We start from the raw sequence: 21,452 nt of genomic DNA, 5'->3' as shown, positions 1-21,452 counted from the left end.
GAGGCTTTCGCTTTGCTCGGCGGGCAGCCGGGGCCCCTCCATGATTGACTTGCTAATCGCGGCCCCTAATCTAACGACTGCGCGCATTAACAATGGCATTAGATTCCCCCCCGCGGGGATATGATTTGATCACCGTGCCCTCCGCGGTCGACAAGTGAGCACGGATTATTTATCGCCATTAGGAGGAAGCTAAAGAAATTAAACAATTTCCCATAGGCGCGGCCGGCGCAGGGCACACTCGCCGTCGCCATCGCCATGCCTGCCTCTATCCGCTATTCCTTTTCTTCTTCCTCCTCCTCCTCCTCCTCCTCCTCTTTAATTATCCGAGGAGAGCAGAGCAGGATGGATGGTTAGTGGATAACACAACAAATTTGGTTCCAGACAGTCGAGGAGGCGAAGCGGCCAGGGCGAGGAATTCGACCTAGCTCCAGGTATGCATGTTCTGCTCACAGAGGCGAGTTGATTTCTCTGATGGGAATATGGGATGAAGAAGCAGCAGAGCTTGAGTGGTTTGGCTGCTGCGCAGCGCAGAAGAGGGGCGCGCTGGAGTGAGATGCTGGAGCAATGTCATCGGCGGCGGATTCCAAGGGCGGCATGGGCGGCATGAACATGGTGACCACGGTGATGGCCTTCTCGGTCAGCGCCTTCTTCGTGCTCTTCGTCTTCACCAGGCTGCTCTGCGCGCGCCTCCACCTATCCAGGGCCGCCGCCGCCGACCGCGCCGCCGGAGACGCCTTCGTCGTCAACGTGAGGCGCCGTGCTTTCCCCCTTCCCCTATCCGCCGTGTTATGTTATCCTCCCCTGCTCTTTGATGGCAGTGACTCTTGCCGGGAATCAACTTTGCGTGCGGCCGTGCAGGTCGAGCGCGGGATCCACGGGCTGCAGCCCTCCGTGGTGACGACCTTCCCGACCGTCAAGCTGAGCGACGGCGGCCCGCAGCGACCGCCGGTGCCGGAGGAGTCGCAGTTAAGATACCAGCTTCCTCCTCATCCTCCTCTTCTCTGTTTGCAGCAAATCCGCTTAGTTCTGATCAGTACATCGTTCTCAACTACACATGCATGCTCGCTGCATTTTGCAACTTGCGATGACCAATTGATCATCACGAGATGGACCACGGACCAAGTCACCAAGTAAAGTTGCATTTCGCCACAATTTGGCAGCCTCGTTGTGTAAACCTATTACCATTTGTAGGGCATGGATAGAGAGAATTCATAAACCCCTTTTGCAGCCCACAGACCGACAGACAGAAGTAGAACCAACGTGGCAGCCTAAGGATTTTTGGATTCTCTAGCTAAATGTTGAAAAGGTATCTGCCTATCATACCCCTCACTCCCACTTTAAATACTTTTTCCCGAGAAAGATGAAGGAGGAGTTTAGTCTTTTATCACTTTAGCTGAGTTTAGCTGGGTTCAACTAGCTAAAGGAATCTTTTAGCTAGTTAAAATTTAGCTGGGCAAACAGGATCTAAAAGAAGAGGTTTTAAATTGTTGAAAAAAATAGCAATCTAGCTTCAGTGCATTCGCCGTTCTGAAACTGGATTATCACACCATTTGAAAGGCCATTTTGGTTGCCAATTTCGGGCTTGTAAAATTGAGGTTTGACGTGTGCACAGAGAGGCAGTGAAAGCAACCCTGCAACAGTGCTGCCATTTCTGTCGACCGGCTGTCTTAACAATCAACATGCGTACATAAGCTTAATCTCATGCAGTGCATGATTTCATTACACTATTATTAAGAATGTCAAGTCAGTTGAAACGAAATGAAACTGTCACTCTCAGTGCATAGTTTAATTACACAGTTTTATAGGTAGCCTAAATCATTAATTTCCGCGTTGTCCTATGACCAAATATGTCATGCCATGAAACCATAGCATGTTCAGTGCAAGTTTCGTTGGATTCTATTGAACTTGGTAACTGTGCCAAGTGAATTTCATAGGGATAAAACTTCCATCTCCTCTCTCCTCATAAATAGCTTGTCTCAATGACATAAAATTAAATGTTCACGAAACTTCCGTAACATTTCCATTGAGACTAGTCTGACGAATCAGCAAAAGAAGAAGTCTAATGCAGAGAATTTTCGTGGACTCACTCAGCGTCGTGCTGTGCAGGTGCACGGTGTGCCTGGAGGAGTACGAGGCCAAGGACGTGGTGCGCGTGCTGCCGACCTGCGGCCACGCCTTCCACGCGCCCTGCATCGACGCCTGGCTCCGGCAGCACCCCACCTGCCCCGTCTGCCGCGCCTCCCTGCGCGCCAAGCAGAGCAGCGGCAACCGCGCCACGCCGCTCGACTACAGCGTCCTCGTCGCCAGCGCCGCCGCCACGAGGGCGGCACCGGCGGCCTCCACCACCCAGGTCCCCGCGTCGTCGTCCGACATCACAGCCGCGTCCCCGCAAGCGGACGGCAGGCACCGGACGGACACGGGGACGGATGGCCGGCTGGAGATTGTCATTGAAGAGCCCGCCTCCCCCGGCGACCAGAGCCCTGCTGCTGCTGTTACTGGCGGCGGCGGTAGCCATTCTCCTTGTGGCGAGGCGGCGAGGCAGAGCGGGAGCGGCGCCGGAGCGTCGGAGCATTGCTAGGTAGTATTGCACGCTGGCACACGTTTTGTTTACATGGAATGGAACGGAACAGCGTGAGAAATGAGATCGCGACGTGTTTAGGGGATAGTCTTGGGAATTCAATCTGGTTTTACACAGGCTTCATTTCTGATTTCCTGAAGCTCATTGTCCATAGAGCTTGCTTGTACAGTCATAGTTGAATTGATCGATGCACTTGTTCTTACGTGATCAATAAATAGCCTGAAAGCCACCATGCTCGCGCTATGCCTTTTTCACTCCTGCAGGCTGCAGCTTTCCGCAAAGAAAATCGGTTCAGAACGGGCGAGAACGGACAACTCTAAATTCGGCCCGAACACGGAGGCCCACTAACAAATCAGCCCACGGAAAAGCAAAGCGCGCGGACTCGCAGAGAGGCAAGGCAAGGCAGCGCGCTCGGTGCGAGCGTTTAGTCCCACCTCGGCAGTTCGAGGAGGGTAGGACGGTAGCGCTAACTCTAAAAGAAAGGCCAGAGACAACGTCCTTCCATGTTTACCTGGACGGGCTCCATGCCTGATCATGAAGGGGCATGGCCTAGGTCAGGGGCCCACATGAAACATAAACTTGGAGGGTGCGCTGGCCTACCATCTCCCCAGCGGGAGAGTGGGTGCGTTCAAGCTGTTCCTGCCACTTGTAAAAATCTAAATTCCCCCCTTCGATCTTGCATTGGGTAGATTTTAGTTTCTGGACTTTGAGAATCTACACGAGTCCAAACTCGGGGCTTGAGTTTGAGTGAGGATTCCGATTCCGTGAGCACTCAGAACATAGCACGTTTTGACAGTCATGCAACCTTTAACCCCATTAGCCATAAAAAAGTGAGAAGTTATACAACTAACAAATGATTATTAATTACATTTTACATGTTTAACTAGAACATTTAAAATGGCATGTATTTAGTTGAGATGCATCCTCTTTGCAGTAAAATGCCCGATCATGAAGGGGCATGACCTAGGTGAGGGCCCACATTGCACTTCGTGAGTGTCGTACATACATCTATGAGCCCACCAGGAGGTTTGGACAATCCTAAATATAGGACTGGACACCGAGACGCAGAAGGTTTGGACAATCCTAAATATAGGGCTGGACACCGAGACGCAGAAGGTTTGGACAATCCTAAATATAGGGCTGGACACCGAGACACATCTGACATGGAGACTATGGTGCAGAACGGCGTAGTCTACATGAAGAGATAGAAACTAGTTGAGGATTAGAAAAGTACTCGTAGTAATAAGAGTAGAACTCGTCTAGTCGAATCCGACTAGTATTTTTGTAACCAACCGACCTGTAACCCTGCCCTCTAAGGCGAGGCAAGGACCCCGCCAAAGCAACTCAATCCAACCAACACACAGGATGTAGGGTATTACGCTATTCAGCGGCCCGAACCTATCTAAATCATGTGTCTGCGTTTACCTTCGAGTTCCTAATCTCGACGAGCCCCACTAACCAAAACACTACCTCGGGCACCCCCCTCGGTAGGTTGCCGGGTCTAAACACCGACAGCTGGTGCGCCAGGTAGGGGTTCTCGTCGAGAATCCACTGGCAAACTCGATGGCACAAGTCATAATGAAGCCAATCGTTGTGTTTGGAGCGGGCACGACGTTCATCTTTGGCTCCTGGGCTTGCATCGCAGACGGTGCTAGTTAATTCCACCGCCACATTGCGCCAACCCTGGAGAAGAAGCAGCAAACTATTAAGCTCCAGCACCAAGCTCTGGAGGATCTCGTCAAGAATTTTAGTGAATTTTCAATTTCTAACCTAGTTAGAGGCTGGCGGACGAGTCTGAGTACAACTCAACTTCTTCCACCGGCCGGATTGACCTGCACGAGCCGACGCATAAGCCATCGTGCGAGTTATCACGATTCCCGTTTGTACTCCGCAACATGACCACTAGTTATCACGCTGTCCTGTTCAGATCACAATCCGATACGGATACGATCAAGGACCTTGACTACTATTCGGATTCGGATGAGGAGACTCCTTTGTCAGATCCACAGCAGGACCTGGTAATCACATCAACACCCCAAGGCAGATTCACCTACTGGCCCAACATGAAGCCACCCGCTCTCGCCAAAAACCACGATTCGCGATTCATCGCCTACCTTGACACTCTCCCGTACCAAGAGGGGACTCCTCTATCACTCATCTACGAGGAAGGTGACACCATGTAGGTTGTCACTTCAAGCTCGGGAAGCTATTCCTCAGAACGAGAACTCTTCGCTCTTATTACTGGACAAGAGGACGAAGAAGAAAAGCAATGGGATAGAAATCTGCGACATGAGCGTCACCGAGATGACGCCTCTCAGGATGAGCTCACCGCCAACGTTGTCAGAGAAGAGACTGAAGCTCAAAGAACTCGATGACAAGCAAGGAACACCGCAAGAGTAGAGCGCCGCTGTCGCCGCCTTGCAGCGGACCTACCAATCATGAACTTGGATAATGCTTTTAAAGCAATTCAAACGCTTCACCATCGTACTCCCCTCGCCACCATCACGTCTATTGATCTCATCACCTGCACGATGCCGCAGAACAAGTACACTAGACAGTTGGCTGAACTAGCAGAACGTGCGTACGAACAACTCGATCAGCAAAATCCAATAGTCAGTCCAACGCACCGCATCCCAGCGAAGTCAACATGGCAGCAGCCATAGAGGCCCTCCGTCCAGACCAAGTCAACTCGGAGGCGTCAGACCAAGCTAAGCTGGAGCTGAAGGTAGTCAAGCAGGACCCTCGGGAGGCCGTGGCCACCGTGGGGCTAACCCAGAACCTGAACGCTCAATAGAAGACCTCCGCAACAAGATCAACGCTAGTCGCGATGCCTGTAAATCATCAACGGATGGCGCCGCGAGCACGAGTAAGAAGTCGAACATCCAAGAGATGATATTGACTTATTCCCTATCTTCTCAAGACGTGTGAGGAAGACAACTCTACCCGAAAAGTTCAAACCTCTGGGTATCACCAAGTACGATGGCAAGTAGGACCCAGTCCAATGGCTCCGGTGCTACTTGCTGTCACTACAAGCAGTCGGGGGAAACGACGACACCAAAGTCATCTACTTTCCCATCTGCATGGAGGCGGCGCCACTCACGTGGCTCGAATCATTGAACAAGAACTCCATCGACTCATGGAAAGACCTCAAGATAGCATTCACCAACAACTACGCAGGGGCAAGGCAGCGTCCTGGCAACATGATTGACTTGTTCCAGGTCAAGCAATAAGAAGGTGAGACCCTGCGGAGCTACTTACATCGCTTTTTCAACAAGAAGGCCATAATCGTGGATATCACGGAGCGCGACATCATTGACTACTTCCAAAATGGCCTCCACGACCGCCGGATGTTCCAGGACTTCGGCAGAAGATGCCCCGCTGATGTCAAATCCCTCAAGATCATGGTACAGACGTGAGTAGATGAAGAAGACAGGGAGATCGAAAGGTTCAAGTCCAATCGTAACAAGGGTCAGCACAACAACAAATATAACAATGGCCAACGCAATGACAAGAACCATAATGATCGCTCCAACAATGACAACCAAAATAACTACTCGGGAGGTCACAACCGCAAGCGCAAGCCAGACAATACTGTTGTGGCAATTTCGCAGTCGTCCAAGAAAGAAGGCAGAAAGAATCAAGATAGACCCTCATTCAACGAGCTCCTGAAGAAACAGTGCCCATGGCATCCATACCACAAGCATTATGTGATAGATTGTTTTAGCCTACGCATAGTCATGAAAGACCTGCCAGAGTCATCTGGCACTAGGGTCAAGGGCAAAGCCAAGGACGACGAAGTTGATGGCGACAATGGCAAGTTTTAGAACCCATCCAACACCATCAACGTCATCGAAACCTCGGGTACTGCTACTAAGAGGTCCCAGAAGCTCACTATTCGAGAGATAATGTCCATTGAACCTGCGACACCAACGTTCCTCAAATGGTCCGAGGTGCCAATTACCTTCTCCAGGAAGGACCAATGGAGTAGTTTCTCAAACCCAGGATGGTATCCTCTGATCCTGGACCTAGTTGTCGCTGGCTCCAGACTTACTAAAGTACTCATTGATGGCGGTCCCGTTCTCCAGACTTAGGAAAGTTCTCAAACACTGAAGAAGATGGGCCTCGACATCACCGATATGCTCACCCCAACAAACTCCCCATTCGTTGGGATCAACCCGGGCAATGCAGCTGTACCCCTCGAACAGGTGGTTTTGCCAGCTACCTTTGGAACCAAAGAACACTACCGAACATAATACATCCGGTTCAAGGTAGTGGATTTCGAAATATCATACCACGCCATCCTCGGAAGACCTGCATTGGCCAAATTCATAGCCATCCCGCACTACGTGTACTTAGTACTCAAGATGCCGGGATCCAAGGGAATACTCTCCCTACGCAGAGACTTGAAGAGATCGTATGACTCAGACATAGAAGCCGTGGAGCTAGCAGCAACTATCCAAGTACCAAACTCTATGATGCAAGTTTTCATCGCATCCAAGAAGCTGTCCCTGTCAGAACTCAAAATCCCAAAAAAGAATCAGGGGCAACCAAGGTTAAGCCAGCAAGTGAAATAGACATCAAAGCCATTAACCTTGAGACTGGTGATAGCTCCAAGACAGCCCTGATTGGCACAGGGCTGGATCCTAAATAGGAAAGTGTATTCGTTAACTTTCTCCAAGCCAACCGAGACAACTTCGCGTGGAAACTAGCGGACATGTCGAGGGTGTCCAGGGAGTTGATCAAGCACTCACTCAATATGAATCTGAGAGCTACACCGAAAAGGCAACGCCTACAATGATTATCCCAAGATAGAAGGGAAGCCATCAGGAAAGAGCTGGCCAAACTACTCACGACAGCCTTCATAAAAGAAGTCTATCATCCAGAGTGGCTTGCCAATCCCGTCCTGATGCGAAAGAAACAACAATGAGTGGAGGATGTGTGTCGGCTACACGAACCTCAACATGCACTGTCCAACGGATCCCTTCGGACTTCCTAGGATCAATTAAGTCATCGACTCCATAGCTAGATGTGCCCTCCTTTGTTTCCTCGATTGCTACTTGGAGTATCACCAGATAGCTCTCAAGGAATAAGACCAGATCAAGACCGTGTTCATCACCCCATACGGAACTTTTTGCTACACAATAATATCTTCCGGATTGAAGAACACAGGCACCACTTATCAACAGGCAATCCAAGAGTTATTCAAGAAGCAGCTGCACTGCAACGTGGAGGCGTACGTGGACGACGTGGTTGTAAAGACTAGACCGACGACCTGATTGCGAATCTAGAAGAAACCTTCGCAAGTCTGCGAGAATTCTGGTGGAAGCTCAACCCGACAAAGTGCGTCGTCGGTGTGCCTTCCGGGAAACTACTCAGGTTCATCATTAGTCATTGAGGTATTGAGGCTAACCCTGATAAGATTTCTGCCATCACCGATATGCATGCCCCATCAGGCATCAAGGACATCCAGAAGCTGACTGGATGCATGGTGGCTCTCTACAGATTCATCTCAAGACTTGGGGAATGGGGATTACCCTTCTTCAGACTATTCAAGTGGCAAGACAAGTTTCAGTGGACCGAAGAGGCAGATAAAGTCCTACAACAGTTGAAGGTCTTCCTATCAAAGCCACTGATCCTCACAGCTCCAAACCTCAACGAAGACTTGCTGCTGTACATCGTCGTGACTACCAACATCATCAGCACGGTGATTGTGGTTGAAAGATCTGAACCAGGCCATGTATACAAAGTACAGAGGCCTGTTTAGTTTGTCAGCGAAGTGTTGTCCTATTCGAAGGCCAGATACCCGCCAGTCCAGAAATTGCTATATGCAATATTGCTCACCTCACAAAAACTACAACACTACTTTCAGGAGCACAACATCTCCGTCATCACAGATTTCCCTCTCGGAGAAATTCTCCACAATCTGGACGCAACAGGAAGAATATCTAAGTGTGCGGTGGAACTCGGAGCATTGTCCCTGGAATTCAAGTCAAGGACTGCAATCAAGTCCCCGACCCTAGTCGATTTCATGGCAGAATGGTGGGAGAATCAACTACCAACACCAGCAAAGTATCCAGAGCATTGGGTCATGTATTTCGACGGATCACTCAAGCTTAAGGGTGCCGGTACAGGAGTACTCTTGATATCTCCCAAAGGTGAACAACTCAAATACGTCCTACAAATCTTCTGGGAAGTATCTAACAACGAAGCTGAATATGAAGGACTTCTGCATGGGCTCCGCTTGGTAGTCTTACTAGGAATCAAGCGATTGTTTGTCTACGGGGACTCACTAGTGGTGATCAATCAAGTCAACAATGAGTAGGATTGCCGTAATGAGAACATGGATGCATATTGCCTAAAAGTACACAAGCTAGAGAACAAATTCTCTGGTCTGGAGATTCCACCATGTAGTTCGTGCCAACAATGTTGCCACGAACGTCGTATCCAAGCTTGGATCTACTCGTGCTCAAGTTCCAGTAGGGGTTTTCGTCCATGAGCTACACAAGCCATCCATATTGGAGTCAGCACCATCAACAACCACTGATCGAGGTCCTACCGCACCAAATCGGGAGCTTATGATGATCGATGCAGACTGAAAAGCTCCCTTCATCGACTACATCCAGGAGCACAAGTTACCCTCAGACAAAATAGATACCGAGCAAGTCTTATGACACAACAAGAACTATGTTCTAGTCGGAGACAAGCTTTACAGAAGAGGCGCAACATCATGAGTACTTATGAACTGCGTCATACAGCAAGATGGCAAGGACATACTGGAGGAGATTCATAAATGTGTTTGCAGCAATCATGCGTCTTCATGCACGATCGTGGGCAAAGCTTTCAGAGCAGGATTCTATTGGCCGACAGCTCTTGCTGACACCGAGGAACTAGTCCGCTGATGCTAAGGATGCCAATTCTTCGCCAAGCAACAGCACATCCCTACCTACAAGCTGATCACCATACCATCCTCTTGGACCTTTGCATGCTGAGGGCTCAACATGATTAGCCCACTGCCCACGGTGCTTGGAGGATTTAATCGAGTACTGGTGGAAATTGACAAGTTTACCAAGTGGATCGAGGTAAAGCTAGTATTCTGCCCCAAAGCAGACAAAGTACTCGACTTCCTTGACAAAATTGTCCACCGCTACGGCTTCCCCAATCGTATTATCACAGACCTGGGCTCCAACTTCTATAATAACGAGTTCTAGGAATACCTCGAGATTAGCAGGATCAACGTCTGGTACGTCTCTGTTGCTCATCCGCGGGCCAATGGCCTGGTTGAGCGCGCTAATGAGATGGTACTCGAAGCTCTTAAGAAAAGGTTGCATGACATCAGAAACACGAAAGGATGCAAGTGGCTCAAAGAACTACCCAATGTCCTCTGAGGGTTCCGTACATAGCCATGCAAGCCTACAAGGCAATCGCCCTACTTCCTGATCTACGGATCCGAAGCTATCCTACATGCCGATGTCATGTGGACATCTCCAATAGTCGAGCAGTACGAGGAGGGTGCAGCAGAAGAAACAAGGCGTCTTGACTTAGACAGCCTCAAAGAAGCTCATTGTGCAGCACTCGTCTAGTCTGCAAGGTACCTTGAAGGAATCCACTGCTACATGATCGCAATATCAAAGAACGTTCATTCAATATAGGCGATATAGTCCTCAAGCGTAACCAAGACACCAAGGGGCTGCACAAGCTAAACTCACCATGGGAGGGACCGTTCATCGTCTCCAAGGTCACCGGACCTGGGTCGTATAGGCTCCAACATCCCTCTGGTGTAGATGTCGACAACTCATGGAAAATCAGACAACTTTGTCGATTTTATCCCTAATTTAGATCCGCTTATTCATGCAAATCGGCCATCGGCCCTAGTCATAGATTTACAATTCAATAAAGCAGTCATATTTTTTGTCATAATTCGGCTACTTATTTCTGCCTTATTGCGACTTGCAAAAGCAAGTTTGCAGAGCTATTCAGCTCCCTGGGCAAAATCGCCCAATTGCGATTTGTAATAAGAAGTCTGCAAAACCCCAACGAGTTGTTCAGCTCCCTAGGCAAAAATTGCCCAAATACGTCTTGTATTAACAAGTCTGCAAAATTCCAACAAGTTATTCAACTCATTTGACAGACTCGTCCAATCGCGGCTTGTAGAAGCAAGTTTGCAGTCCACAAAAAAGGTTATTAACCTTACTGGGATAAATCTGTACAATCGCGCCTTGCAAAAGCAAGTTTGCAGCTAGTGAAGGAGTTGTTTAACGCTTGACGACAACCTATTGGACAACTCTATCTAATGCGGCTTGCAAAGATGAGTCAGCACTTCATCAGGGGTTACCTAATCACCTGACAAACTACTGATTAGGCTATTTAGCCTAGATCGTGGCTTGTATAAACAAGACTGTAGTTCCAGGCTTTCTAGAGCGTAACATTGATACAACTCAGAGAAGTTGTAAAAGATAGGATCTAATCATTGAAACCCTGAGGAGATTACTAGCCCAGTGGTCTGCTACCCAGATACCTTGAGTACTCATGCTCCACAAAAGGAGGCACATCCTAAGTACTCTACATCGTGTATCCGATGAGGTTCATCAAAGAAGCCTTGTGCGCAGACACTTACATCTACCGTACAAGCAAATATCAGGGAAGATTGTAAGATGCACAAAAAAATAACAAGTCGAAAGCAGCAGAGATTGCATTTATATCATGTTTTTAATATAGAACTAATGTTTACTTTAATACAGAGCTACTCAAGGACCAGATGATTGGCTACTTTTTCTGCAATAGGGTCCATCTCCTACAAGTACTCCTGAAAGAGTTTGTTAGAGCAGTCCTCTGCTATGCCCTCCGCAACAGGAGCCAGATCAGCTTGAGGGTAGAAAGACTTGACAAAGCTCAACAGTCTGAATATAACTAGCGAATTTTCCTAGCACGTCCTTGAGTACTTCAGATAGTGGACGGGTCTCTACACCCTCAACTGGAGGCTCCACCATATCTGCTATTGGTTGAGCCGCTTCAGATATCTCCTTTAGAGCAAGTTTGGAAGTTTCCAGCTCAGCTTCACGCTCTCGGATGGTCTTCATGGCATTGAGCAGATCAACCTCACCATCCTCACGCATCCACGTCTCCTTCTCCAGATCATCCTCCAACTTCTCAACATGATGCACCGGCTTGTCATGTTGATCTATCATTCAGTAGAAAGCATTCTTCCAATCGGTGATCGATTCTTGAAGCTGTGGTTCCAATTTCTTACATTCTGTGCAACATTAGCATGGGGTCAGTAAGATCATCAGGCAATCAGTAGTCGAAAGACATCAAAGGAGAGGAGACTACCTTCAATTTTTTGATTGAGAGACTTATTGCGAGCAACAAGATGCTCCTTTACATCCTCCAGATCTTGGATTCTGTTCTGGAAGGTCGCCGTCATGCTGTCATGCTTCATCATCAAGCGAGAGGTATACAATTTTTCCTTAGCAAGCTCTTTCTCCAATGCTTCAACACGAAGTACGGCATCACCATACCCTTTGAGCATCTCTGACTTGCGACGGGAGCGATTGATCAAGTCCTGGAAACTCAAAAATTAGTACTCGAACCATCAAATAAGTACAAGCTAGCAAATATTGCGGCAGCAAAGCAAGGCAAATTCAACTCACCTCCGCATAAGTACTGAGACGACGGTGCATCTCCATGATAGTAGCTATCATCTTTGGGTTCAGTAGTGGATCATTGATCAGCTGGATGTCCTCCAGAGTCATCTTCCTATCAGTGCCAGTCCTAGCTTCCGCGCTCACATGAGGGACCATCTCAAGACTTGTCGACGTCCCTACCTAGGAAGATGCATTGACGACCATGGCATCAAGAGCTGTCGCTATCTCGACTAATGTCTCTGGCTCGGGGGTCTACATCTGCAGCCATGGTGCCAGAGGTAATCGTCGTTTCACCAGCAATCCGTTGCTCCAGGGCTACAGAAGTAGTCGCTACGTCCACAGCAGCTGGTGCCTCCTTGGGTACTTGATGCTTAGAGGTCGAGATATCAACATTGGTTAGCGCACCAGAAGCAACCATCACCTCTTTGGGTACTTGTAGCTCGGAGGCTGGCACTACAACGTCATTCAAAGATGAAATGACATCTCGCATCAATGCTGCTACAAATGATATAGCACCTGGACTACTTATTGTAGCGGGGTGTTCCTCTGGCTGCATGCTTGCTTGGCCCGGGGCAACGTCCTGGACTGAGAGGCTACCGCCATCGGTCACGGGTCTCAAGCTAGGCCCTCCAAGGTACATATCAAAGCATTTCCTGCATAAAACAAAGCTTTAGTGACACAACAAGTCGATTTTGAGTTACAATTAGTACTTAGACATAGCATAAAAGATTACCTTGACAATCTCCTCAGCTTCAGCATGGGTTCGCCAGACAACCGTAGCGGCTTGACAGCTGGAGACGATGCTTTCGGCATGGCTTGCACATCCACAATAGGATCTTGGCCAGCTTTGAGCTCCGCCTCTGCTACTTGAATTGTATCTGTGACAGTGGGGTTCATCACCTAAGGATTACCCTGAGCGACATTGTCGTTGTCGAGATTAGAGGATCAAGACTAAGACTAGTAAATTTTTTTTATGTGCGTAAGGCTTCGAATGGTGGTGTGGGAGACACGGGGTTTAGACTGGTTCGGGAAAGGAAGAGCCCTACGTCCAGTATCGGGAGCTGCTCGTGTTGCCCACGCGGGATCTGTAGTAGGGGTTACAGGAGGGCGAGAGAGGGAGCTGGTCCCAAGTCTCTTGGGTGTGCACTGATGCTCTAAAGGAGAGTGTGAGTGTGTTCTGTTGGCTTGAGAGAGTCCCCCGTCTCAGGGCCCCCGGTTCTCCTTTTATAGCGCAAGGAGGACACCGAGGTTACAGGTGAGACCGGGTGTAAGGAGAAGTAAAAGAGATAAAATAAGTTAAGTAAAATACAACATAAGGAGAGGAACCAAGTTCCAGGGCCGCCTCCCCCCCCCCCCCGCTCTGGCCTTCGGCTCCTGTCAGCGCGTCCGTCGAAAGAGGGCCGCTACCTTCGGATCCTGTCGACGATCTCCCTGGTGGCCGTGGCCGCCATGCATGATGATGATGTTTGGTCATGGCATCTGTGCCCGTCGGGGAAGGCGGGTGGTCCTGTTATCTTGTTGATGGCCCGTGGGACGTGGATGTTGCATCCCTGTCTCTGGATGCGCGGGGCGCGAGAACGGGCGGGGCTTCCTCATGTGCCGGGCGGCGCAGGCCATGAGCGCCCTACGGCAAATCGGGGAGACCCGCAACCACTGTAGCCCGTGCTGTGTGGTCGTGCATGGGTACTTGTGATGGGTCGCGTCGGGGGTGCGGGTGCCTTTCTGCGCGCCAGAGCCGCGACACATTTATGGCGAGATCGATAGGGGGGCCCACGAGATCCGCGCTCTTATCCTCCGATCTGCGCCCGAGGTGGATTCTTGTCTTGTGGCCCCGGGTGAGTCCGAACCCCCATGCCCTGGGTCGGGCGAGGCAGAATCTTGCGGCAAGGGGTCGGGCGCTCCCGACCCTAGGTCCGTGGGTCAGGCGAGGCAGAGCCTGTCTGTCAAGGGGTCGGGCGAGGCGGAGTCTGGCCATCAAGGGGTTGGGCTCATCCTACCCCGGGGCACTGGGTCGGGTGAGGTGGAGCGGGGCTCTCCCCTCCCATGTTGGGCTGACAGCAATCTTCAGTACCTCAGGTGAGCCTGGGCCTTCACGATTGACGTTTTAATGGGCATTAGGAGGTCATTAATATTTCCCCCAAACAGTAGTCCCCGAGCCTGTGGTGGAGCGGGGACGCTCCTCCAGAGGCTACTATCGTCGTTCGTAGGAGATCCCTGTTCATCGTGCACGCTGCACTTAATCAGGGACGGGAAGTGTTGTTTGTTCGGCCTGTCCGAGGAGGTTGATCAGGTGAAGCGTCCTGTGGGCGTCTCGGTGCGGGAGGATTTCTTGTTGTTCCTTAGGGCACCTTCCATCTGAAAACCTCAAGTCATGACCATTCGCGTGGTCATTGGTTGCGAGGCTAGCCCCTGAGCCCCCGCGCGTTGCAGGGGACCGGTCGGGAGGCTAGGTCGACTTTTGTATGTTACCCCTCAAGCGTCCGTTCGCTGAGATGGAGGGGGTGAGCCGTGCCACGCTATCCTCGCTTGATGAACCGTGGTGCTCATTGAGCTACTGACGGGTTGGTTCGAGTGGGGTCCCGGTCCCCGTTTGGGAGGGTCCGGCTCGGGCCAAGCTGGTGGCGTACCCCAGGTTCCGATCGGCCAGTTCATATAGTTCCCAAATCCGTTTGGTTGGATTCGGGGGCTCGTTGCCTTTCCTCGGGGAAAAACCATGAACTTTGATGCCAGACCGGACCCGAATGTGAGAATAGGATGCCCTAGGCTGTCGCGCGCCTGGGTGATGGCTGCTAGCGGACCCATCTCCTCTCACCCCTCGCTCGGGGGTGTCCTGGGGCGGCTGTCAAACCCGTAGTGGGCCAGCCTTCGAACCCCTGGACCGTAATGGGTCGTAGGGGCGTTTTCAGCCCCGTATCCCTTTTTTACCTTTTGGTGGGCCTCGGGCCGGACGTGAAGGAGGTTGTGCCTTGGGCCGGACGTGGAGGATGTTGGGCGCGCACTCTCCAGGAGATGAAATGGTGGAAGACGTTGACCCACGAATCGTGGGAGGAGGGGATGTTTCCTGCAGCATGTCGTGCGCACGATTTCCGAAAAAGGGACGGGCGTGACGGGGCGTACCTGGCGCCGCATTTATTGCGACGGGGGAGTCCGCCTCGCCGGTTCCGCCCGCTATCTGCCCCAAGTCTTTTCACCTCTTCACGCGCCCTTAGCTTTCTTGCACGCCGTTCGTCTTCCTCCGTCCAGCGCCGCAACCTTCCTCTCCTTCCGCCGTCGAGCTCTTCTCCCCTTGGCGATGGGATCCTAGGCGCGCACAAGCTTTGGCACCTCGCGCGCCGACGGCCTCACAAGGAAGCGCCTCCTCTGTGAGAAAACCGAGAGGGGTGAATGGCAGTTCCCCGAGATGGAGGAGGTGCCGAATCTGCCCGCCGGCTACGTCGTGTCGTTCGCCCACTTCCATGAGAGGGGGTTCGCGACCCCACCGAGCCTTTTCTTTCATGGGCTCCTGCACTGCTACGGGCTCGAGCTGCAGCACCTCAATCCCAACGGGATCCAACACATCGCGGCGTTCGTCGCGCTGTGCAAGGGGTTCCTGGGCATCAAGCCTAACTTCTTGCTGTGGAAGTATTTCTTCGCGGTCAGCCTGTACCAGAAGGCCGAGAAGAGAGGAAGCCAGCAGCGGGCAACCCCGGTGCCGATAGGGTGCGCCGGAAACCACCTCCGCCATACTCGTGCCAAGGAATACATGGCAATGAAGACCGCGGCATCCCACAAGGGGTGGCATCAGCAGTGGTTCTACATGAAGAACTACTCTAACTCCCCTCTGCCGGAGTTCACCGGTCGCATCATTGAGGCGGCACCGGAGCTATGGTCGTATGACCTGGTGGAGAAGGAGAAGAAGCGGATCGCTGGCTTGCTCCAGGCCATCGAGTACCTGAAGGGAAAGGGGCTGACTGGGGCTGGAGTTATCGGGGCGTACCATGCTCGAAGGGTGGCGCCGCTGATGCTCTGGGTCCGCTCGTTCGTCGAGATGACCCCCGGCGTGCCGACCGAGGGCACCGTCCTCGCGACGGGTGCGCTCGCCGCCTCCGAGATCCGGCAGCGAGTCCGGGAGGTACTGGACGACAAGGACGCCGATTACCCGGTGCCCGGCCACCCTCCGATGCGCCCGGACGAGAATTTCATCAACCTGGTGAGGACTCTGCGCGCCTGTTTCTTTTTCCTGTGTTTCTTGGTTCGTTGTTCCGACGCGGAGTTTTCCTTCAGGGCAACATGACTAGCGTCGTCGACTCGCGTCCGCCGGTGCTAGAGGACGCCGAGCGGCGGCAGTAGAACCGTCTCCTTGCCGAGAAGCAGAAGCAGCGCAAGGACAAGGAGACGGTGAAGAAGAAAAGGAAGGCCGCCAGGGTGTTCCAACGGCGGCGGCGGGGCCAGGTCGTGTCGGACGACGACGACGACGGCGACGAGAAGGAGGAAGAGGAGGAGGAGTTCGTTCTGACCCCTCGGTCGGGCGCGCTCATTATCCGGGAGCCGCGCTCCCAAATGGCCGCGGGGGACAAAACGAGCGGGCCGTCCGCCCGGGACTCAACCCCGCAAAGCTCTGGGGCCGCGCCCCAGGGGTCGGCGCGGAGCAGCCCTCGGGAGTCGACAGAGCCGACCCCCGTCAATCTGCCTGCGGCCCAGGAGCAGAGGAGCAGTGGCAAGCGGCCGTTGCCAGATGCCCCGGGGTCGGTGTCAGGCTCGGAGGTGAAACGCACGCGCCGTCCTTGCGCTGGGGGAGTGTGAGTGGAAATTCCTCGCGAGTCTCGTTCCTTTCCAGGCATCGAGTGGTTTTTGCTGATGTTGTTTGTTGTTTCGCAGTGCCACCCCTCGAGGCCTCGTCCCGCCACTAGCGCCGAAGAAGGCGCTACGGGTGTCGTCCACCTCCACAGGGCGGACCCCGACCCCGCCGGCAGCGAGCGGCGGTGTCGCCGGGGAGACTGCGAACCCTACCGCGGAGGTGGCTCCTGCGGCGGCAACTGGTGGAGTGGCGCCGCCACCGGGCACGGGGCAGGGTCTGACCTTTGATCTGCCCTCTACTTCCTCAGCCAACCCCATGGGACAGGGTATTGCCCCTGGGGGCCCTCTGACCGAGGTGGTGATAGACCTCGACGACGAGGCGGAGGAGGAGCGTGCGGCTCCGACGGCGGTGGCGGAGATGGGGGCGGTTGCCCCAGCGACCGTGACGGGGACAGCGGTGGCGACGGAGGAGAGAGAGTCTACCCCCACGGCCACGACGGGGACAGCGGCGGCGGGGGAGGCGAGGACGTCCACCCCGGCGGCTGCGACAAAGGTAGCGGCGGCGACGGATGCGGGGACATCCGCCCGGGGAGCCGCGCAAAGGCAGTGGCAGAGGTGCCTGCTCCGGAGGCCACGACGGGGGCGGGGACGCCTGCCTTGGTGGCCGCGACGAAGGACGCGGCGGCGACGGGCACGCCCACTCCAGCAGCTGCGACGGAGACAGTAGCGGCGGCGGACGGATCAGGACGCGCGTTGGCGTCGACGACGTCCGCGGCGACCTCAACAAGGACAGTGGCGCGCGTGCCGGGACCGTCGGCGAGGCCGGCGGCATCCGGGGTGACGGCGCCTGCCCCGGCGGCAGCGTCGGGGATGGCGGCGCCTGGGGCGGCCGGAGCGGCCTCTACCCTTGCTTCGGTCAGTCCCATTCCCAAGGCATGGAGTGGGGCTACCCTGCGCTGGATGTCCTACGACGATCCGCATAGGCCCCTCTTCACACTGGATGACGCCGAGGAGTGGGGCAAGTGGTGGGCGGTGCAGGGTGGACTTGCAAACGTCCGTGCTGCCATGTCCTCGGTGATGGGGGAGCTGGACGGCGTCGTCGTTCCCGGTGGCCAGGTATGATGTTCTTCCTGGTGGTTATTTTTCTCCCGTCGCTTTGTCGCTGAGTATATATCGTCCTGTAGGCCCTCCAGGAGTGCAGCCGGGGGAAGTCCGACTTCCTCCGGAATGAGCGGGAGCTCTAGGACCGCTTCTCTGTGGACCTACGAAAGTCCGACTTCTCTATGGGAAGTCCGACTTCCTCCAGGAGCTGACCGCGCAGGTTGCCGCCGCCCAGCAAGTCATCAACGACCTGCGAGCGGCAGAAGGCCTGGCAAGACCGGGACTTCAAGGTAGCCCAGAAGAACGAGGCCGAGAAGGTGGTGGCCGAGCTTGGGGCGGAGGTCAGTCAGCTCCAAGTGCAAGTGCAGGAGCTTCAGACCTCCGTGGCCTAGGGGCTTGACCGGGAGCACCAGCTGAAGGCCCTGTCCGAGGGTAAGGCTTTTTTCGTTCCTTTCTTTTCTTGTTGCTTTGTGATGGTTTCTGACTTGGACTTTTGCAGACGGTCCTTACAGACGAAATCACCTGGCTCAGGGAGGTCCTCGACACTGAGCGCGCTGAGCACGGCAGCCTGCGGGACACGGTCTGCGTCATCTGCGATGGCCTCGGCATGGTCCAGGGGGAGGGGACGAGCTCGCTGGCGACTCGTGCCCTCGGGACGTACCGGTGGACCCGCGAGATCGCCCTGGAGGCGCTCCGCGTCGGCGTGAGGCTGGCCTTCGGTGTCTTCGGTTCCCACTACTCCGGCATCAACTTCGCGAGGATGAGCGGGGGGTACGCCGCTGGCTACTCCGACGCTGAGCTGGACGAGATCGATGTGTCGGTGCTCAACCCAGCGGAGGCCTTGGCGAAGCTTCTAGAGGATGAAGCCGTCCCGCCCGAAGACCCCAGGGCGAGTTAGCTGTATCGGGCTTAGGCACCCCAGATGTAAATACTTTAGTTTGATTTTGAACTTGTCTTTGTGATGGCCACAAAGGCCTTTTCTATAAATTGTCGAAAGAAGTTTCGATCCTCTTCCTTGTTTTATGGATTTGGAAAGTTTAGAGCGCGGGTTGGGCATGTTAGTAAGTATTGATGGGCGAAGGTACTGTTCGATTATGACGAAGGATTTGGCACGGCGTGCTATCCTACGTGCCTCCGTCTTGTTTGCCGAGAGCGTGTCGCGGATGAGGTAGTCAAGGTACAGGGCTCTCCAGTCAGGTGGGGGGTCGGGCCCCGCTGCTGGGTCTGCATCGATCTCCATGACCTCAGGGTCGGAGGGGTTGGCCTCCGAGTCTAGGGCAGGCGAAGCGTCGCCGACCTTGTCTGGGTCGGCGCCCGAGCCCGGGACAGGTGGCGCGTTGCCGACCTCTCCCAGGTCGGGGCCCGAGTCCGATGCAGGTGGCGCGTCGCCGACCCTCCTCGGCTCCTGGTAACGGATTGAGAGCTTGAACTGGTCACTGACGAAGACACCGTCGGGTACGGGCTTTCGGTCGGACGCTGCCTTTGCCAGCTCGTCGGCTGCCTCATTGAAACGCCTTGCGACTTGGTTGAGCTCTAGTCCGTCGAACTTGTCTTCGAGCTTGCGAACTTCGTTGCAGTAGGCTGCCATCTTGGGGTCGTGGCAGCTCCACTCCTTCATGACTTGTTCGACGACTAGCTAAGAGTCACCTCGGATGTCCAGCTGCCGGATACCTAGCTCGATGGCGATGCGAAGCCCGTTGAGGAGGGCCTCGTACTCGGTGACATTATTAGATGCAGGAAAGTGGAGGCGGATCATGTACCTCATGCACACGTCGAGAGGAGAGACAAAGATGAGACCCGCTCCGACGCGAGCCTTCATCAACGATCCATCGAAGTACATCGTCCAGTACTCTTGCATCTCCAGCGTCGAAGTACAACTCGGTCCCTTATATGAATGCATTAAGTCTAGGAGTTGATTGAAACCCATTCTTGTGCATGATCTTACCTTGTTTTAAGGACATCTTTGCCACTTGTTCAAACAATTAGTAAGTAACCCAAGTTTAGAAATGCTTAGATGCTTAAAGTAGCTTGGTTACCAAACCTTAAGGTGAAATGTTGAGTCACACATGCTAATTATGGAAAGGTAGCTTGGAAGTTTGAAAGGCAGACAGAAGCTAGAGATGTAGTTCTGCCTGCTAGATTAATTCGGTTAAGGCCCGATCGTTGTATTAACCTTTGATCAAGTGATGTCACCTGGTTGCTTACTGGGTATGGGACCAGTAAAGCCCGGTAGTTTAGTAAACTCTCTGATCGGGAATATTTCGTACCCGTACTTGACGTGCTGGAGATTGGCAGGGGCGTAGCCTGAAACTCACATGGAGATCGGGCCAGACGTGGGGTCCCATGTGCGGGTGCGTCCCTGGGTTTGGGTAGTCTTATTCCCAATCCTTGAGTTTGCTAATCGAAAGGTCGTTACGTACGGCCCGGACAGTCGTACATAGCTGGTGATCAGGGTGCTCTCCTGCAGGATGTAAATTGATCCGGATCGCCGCAATTCTCGGTTATGAATGCACTTGACATTGTTGAGCATCGTAGTATAACCTCATAAATGCAATATCTTTCCAATAATAATTTGTTGTATGACTTAATTCCCTACTGCTTGCAAAGGTATCTCTTTGTCATCATTTAGATTGGTTAGGTAATAACTTAATTGAGTTAAAATATAAAGTTAAGGCCTCACTTTTACTAAGCTATTTTGGCAAAAGGTGAGTCAGCCAGTACACTAAACAGCTATCATGTAGTTCCAGAAAAACTATTATATTGGTTAGTCGGGTAAGCCTTGCTGAGTACCCCGTACTCAGGGTTATCCCTTGTGGCTGTTTCAGAAGCACAGCAGGAGTCCGCAGAGGAGGAAGCCCCAAAAAACTAGGGTATTGTTACGAGTCTCGCAATACCCTAAGAAGAAAAACTTAAATGTTCATCTCTCACTTGGACCAGTTTATGTTTTAAACTCCTAGAATCCCTCTAACCTGCACTGTTAAGTTTATTTCAAACTATGTTCTGTAATACTTCGCACCGTTTGTATGTATGTAAAAATGTAATATTTGTTGATGCTTTCCCATCGTTGAAGCGATCCTGGTGTATGGCTATGAGACGTGACGTGGATCTTTCGAGGAGTCCTAGGGACACTTGACAGACTACCAGAGTTATACTATTTTAAGTGCGTTTCGGATAATTGTTGTTCCGACAGCAATTAGGCGCATTTAAACCAGTTTAAGTTGGGCGGTTCCGCCACATTAATCTCCTCCTCTTTCAAGGATGACCACTTCCAAGCGCAAGCGGGAGTTGGCAGCGCGGTCTGATTGGTTTTCCCGTACTTGGGCGCCGGCAACTGAAGATCTTTTCCCTTGCCAGAT

The 21,452-nt window shown here is 52.7% G+C and overlaps 2 protein-coding genes across 3 annotated transcripts; one reads left to right on the top strand and one right to left on the bottom strand.

The window, feature by feature from the left end:
- Window positions 1–2,807, top strand: LOC117862169 (E3 ubiquitin-protein ligase ATL9). 2 transcript variants are annotated; one of them, XM_034745701.2, is made up of 4 exons: window positions 1–431; window positions 532–747; window positions 859–965; window positions 2,107–2,807. In XM_034745701.2, exons 2-4 carry the CDS (start codon window positions 565–567, stop codon window positions 2,576–2,578), a joined length of 762 nt encoding a protein of 253 aa, XP_034601592.1. In that variant the 5' UTR covers window positions 1–431; window positions 532–564; the 3' UTR covers window positions 2,579–2,807. The 2 variants fall into 2 exon arrangements, with proteins under 2 accessions (XP_034601592.1, XP_034601585.1); XM_034745694.2 differs by having other exon boundaries at window positions 12–431; window positions 527–747.
- An 8,390-nt stretch (window positions 2,808–11,197) lies between these two features.
- On the bottom strand, window positions 11,198–13,560 carry LOC117846498 (uncharacterized). The gene is made up of 4 exons (XM_034727697.2): window positions 12,953–13,560; window positions 12,226–12,872; window positions 11,906–12,137; window positions 11,198–11,828 (listed from the first exon to the last, which is right to left on the bottom strand). Exons 2-4 carry the CDS (start codon window positions 12,373–12,375, stop codon window positions 11,764–11,766), a joined length of 447 nt encoding a protein of 148 aa, XP_034583588.1. The 5' UTR covers window positions 12,376–12,872; window positions 12,953–13,560; the 3' UTR covers window positions 11,198–11,763.
- Between the last annotated feature and the right edge of the window lie 7,892 nt (window positions 13,561–21,452).

The sequence above is a fragment of the Setaria viridis genome, chromosome 1, assembly GCF_005286985.2.
Source record: "Setaria viridis chromosome 1, Setaria_viridis_v4.0, whole genome shotgun sequence".
In the NCBI taxonomy this organism is placed as follows: Eukaryota; Viridiplantae; Streptophyta; class Magnoliopsida; order Poales; family Poaceae; genus Setaria; species Setaria viridis.
This window is presented reverse-complemented; position numbering and strand designations above follow the sequence as displayed.

Bases quoted from the DNA above. Each gene is read 5' to 3' on its own strand.
- LOC117862169 (XM_034745701.2), top strand. From the start codon at position 565: ATGTCATCGGCGGCGGATTCCAAGGGCGGCATGGGCGGCATGAACATG. The intron at 748-858 runs GTGAGGCGCCGT...GCGGCCGTGCAG, and splicing joins GAGACGCCTTCGTCGTCAAC to GTCGAGCGCGGGATCCACGG. The intron at 966-2,106 runs GTTAAGATACCA...CGTGCTGTGCAG, and splicing joins CCGGTGCCGGAGGAGTCGCA to GTGCACGGTGTGCCTGGAGG.
- LOC117846498 (XM_034727697.2), bottom strand. From the start codon at position 12,375: ATGGTCCCTCATGTGAGCGCGGAAGCTAGGACTGGCACTGATAGGAAG. The intron at 12,138-12,225 runs GTGAGTTGAATT...TTGAGTTTCCAG, and splicing joins GTCTCAGTACTTATGCGGAG to GACTTGATCAATCGCTCCCG. The intron at 11,829-11,905 runs GTAGTCTCCTCT...AATGTTGCACAG, and splicing joins TCTCAATCAAAAAATTGAAG to AATGTAAGAAATTGGAACCA.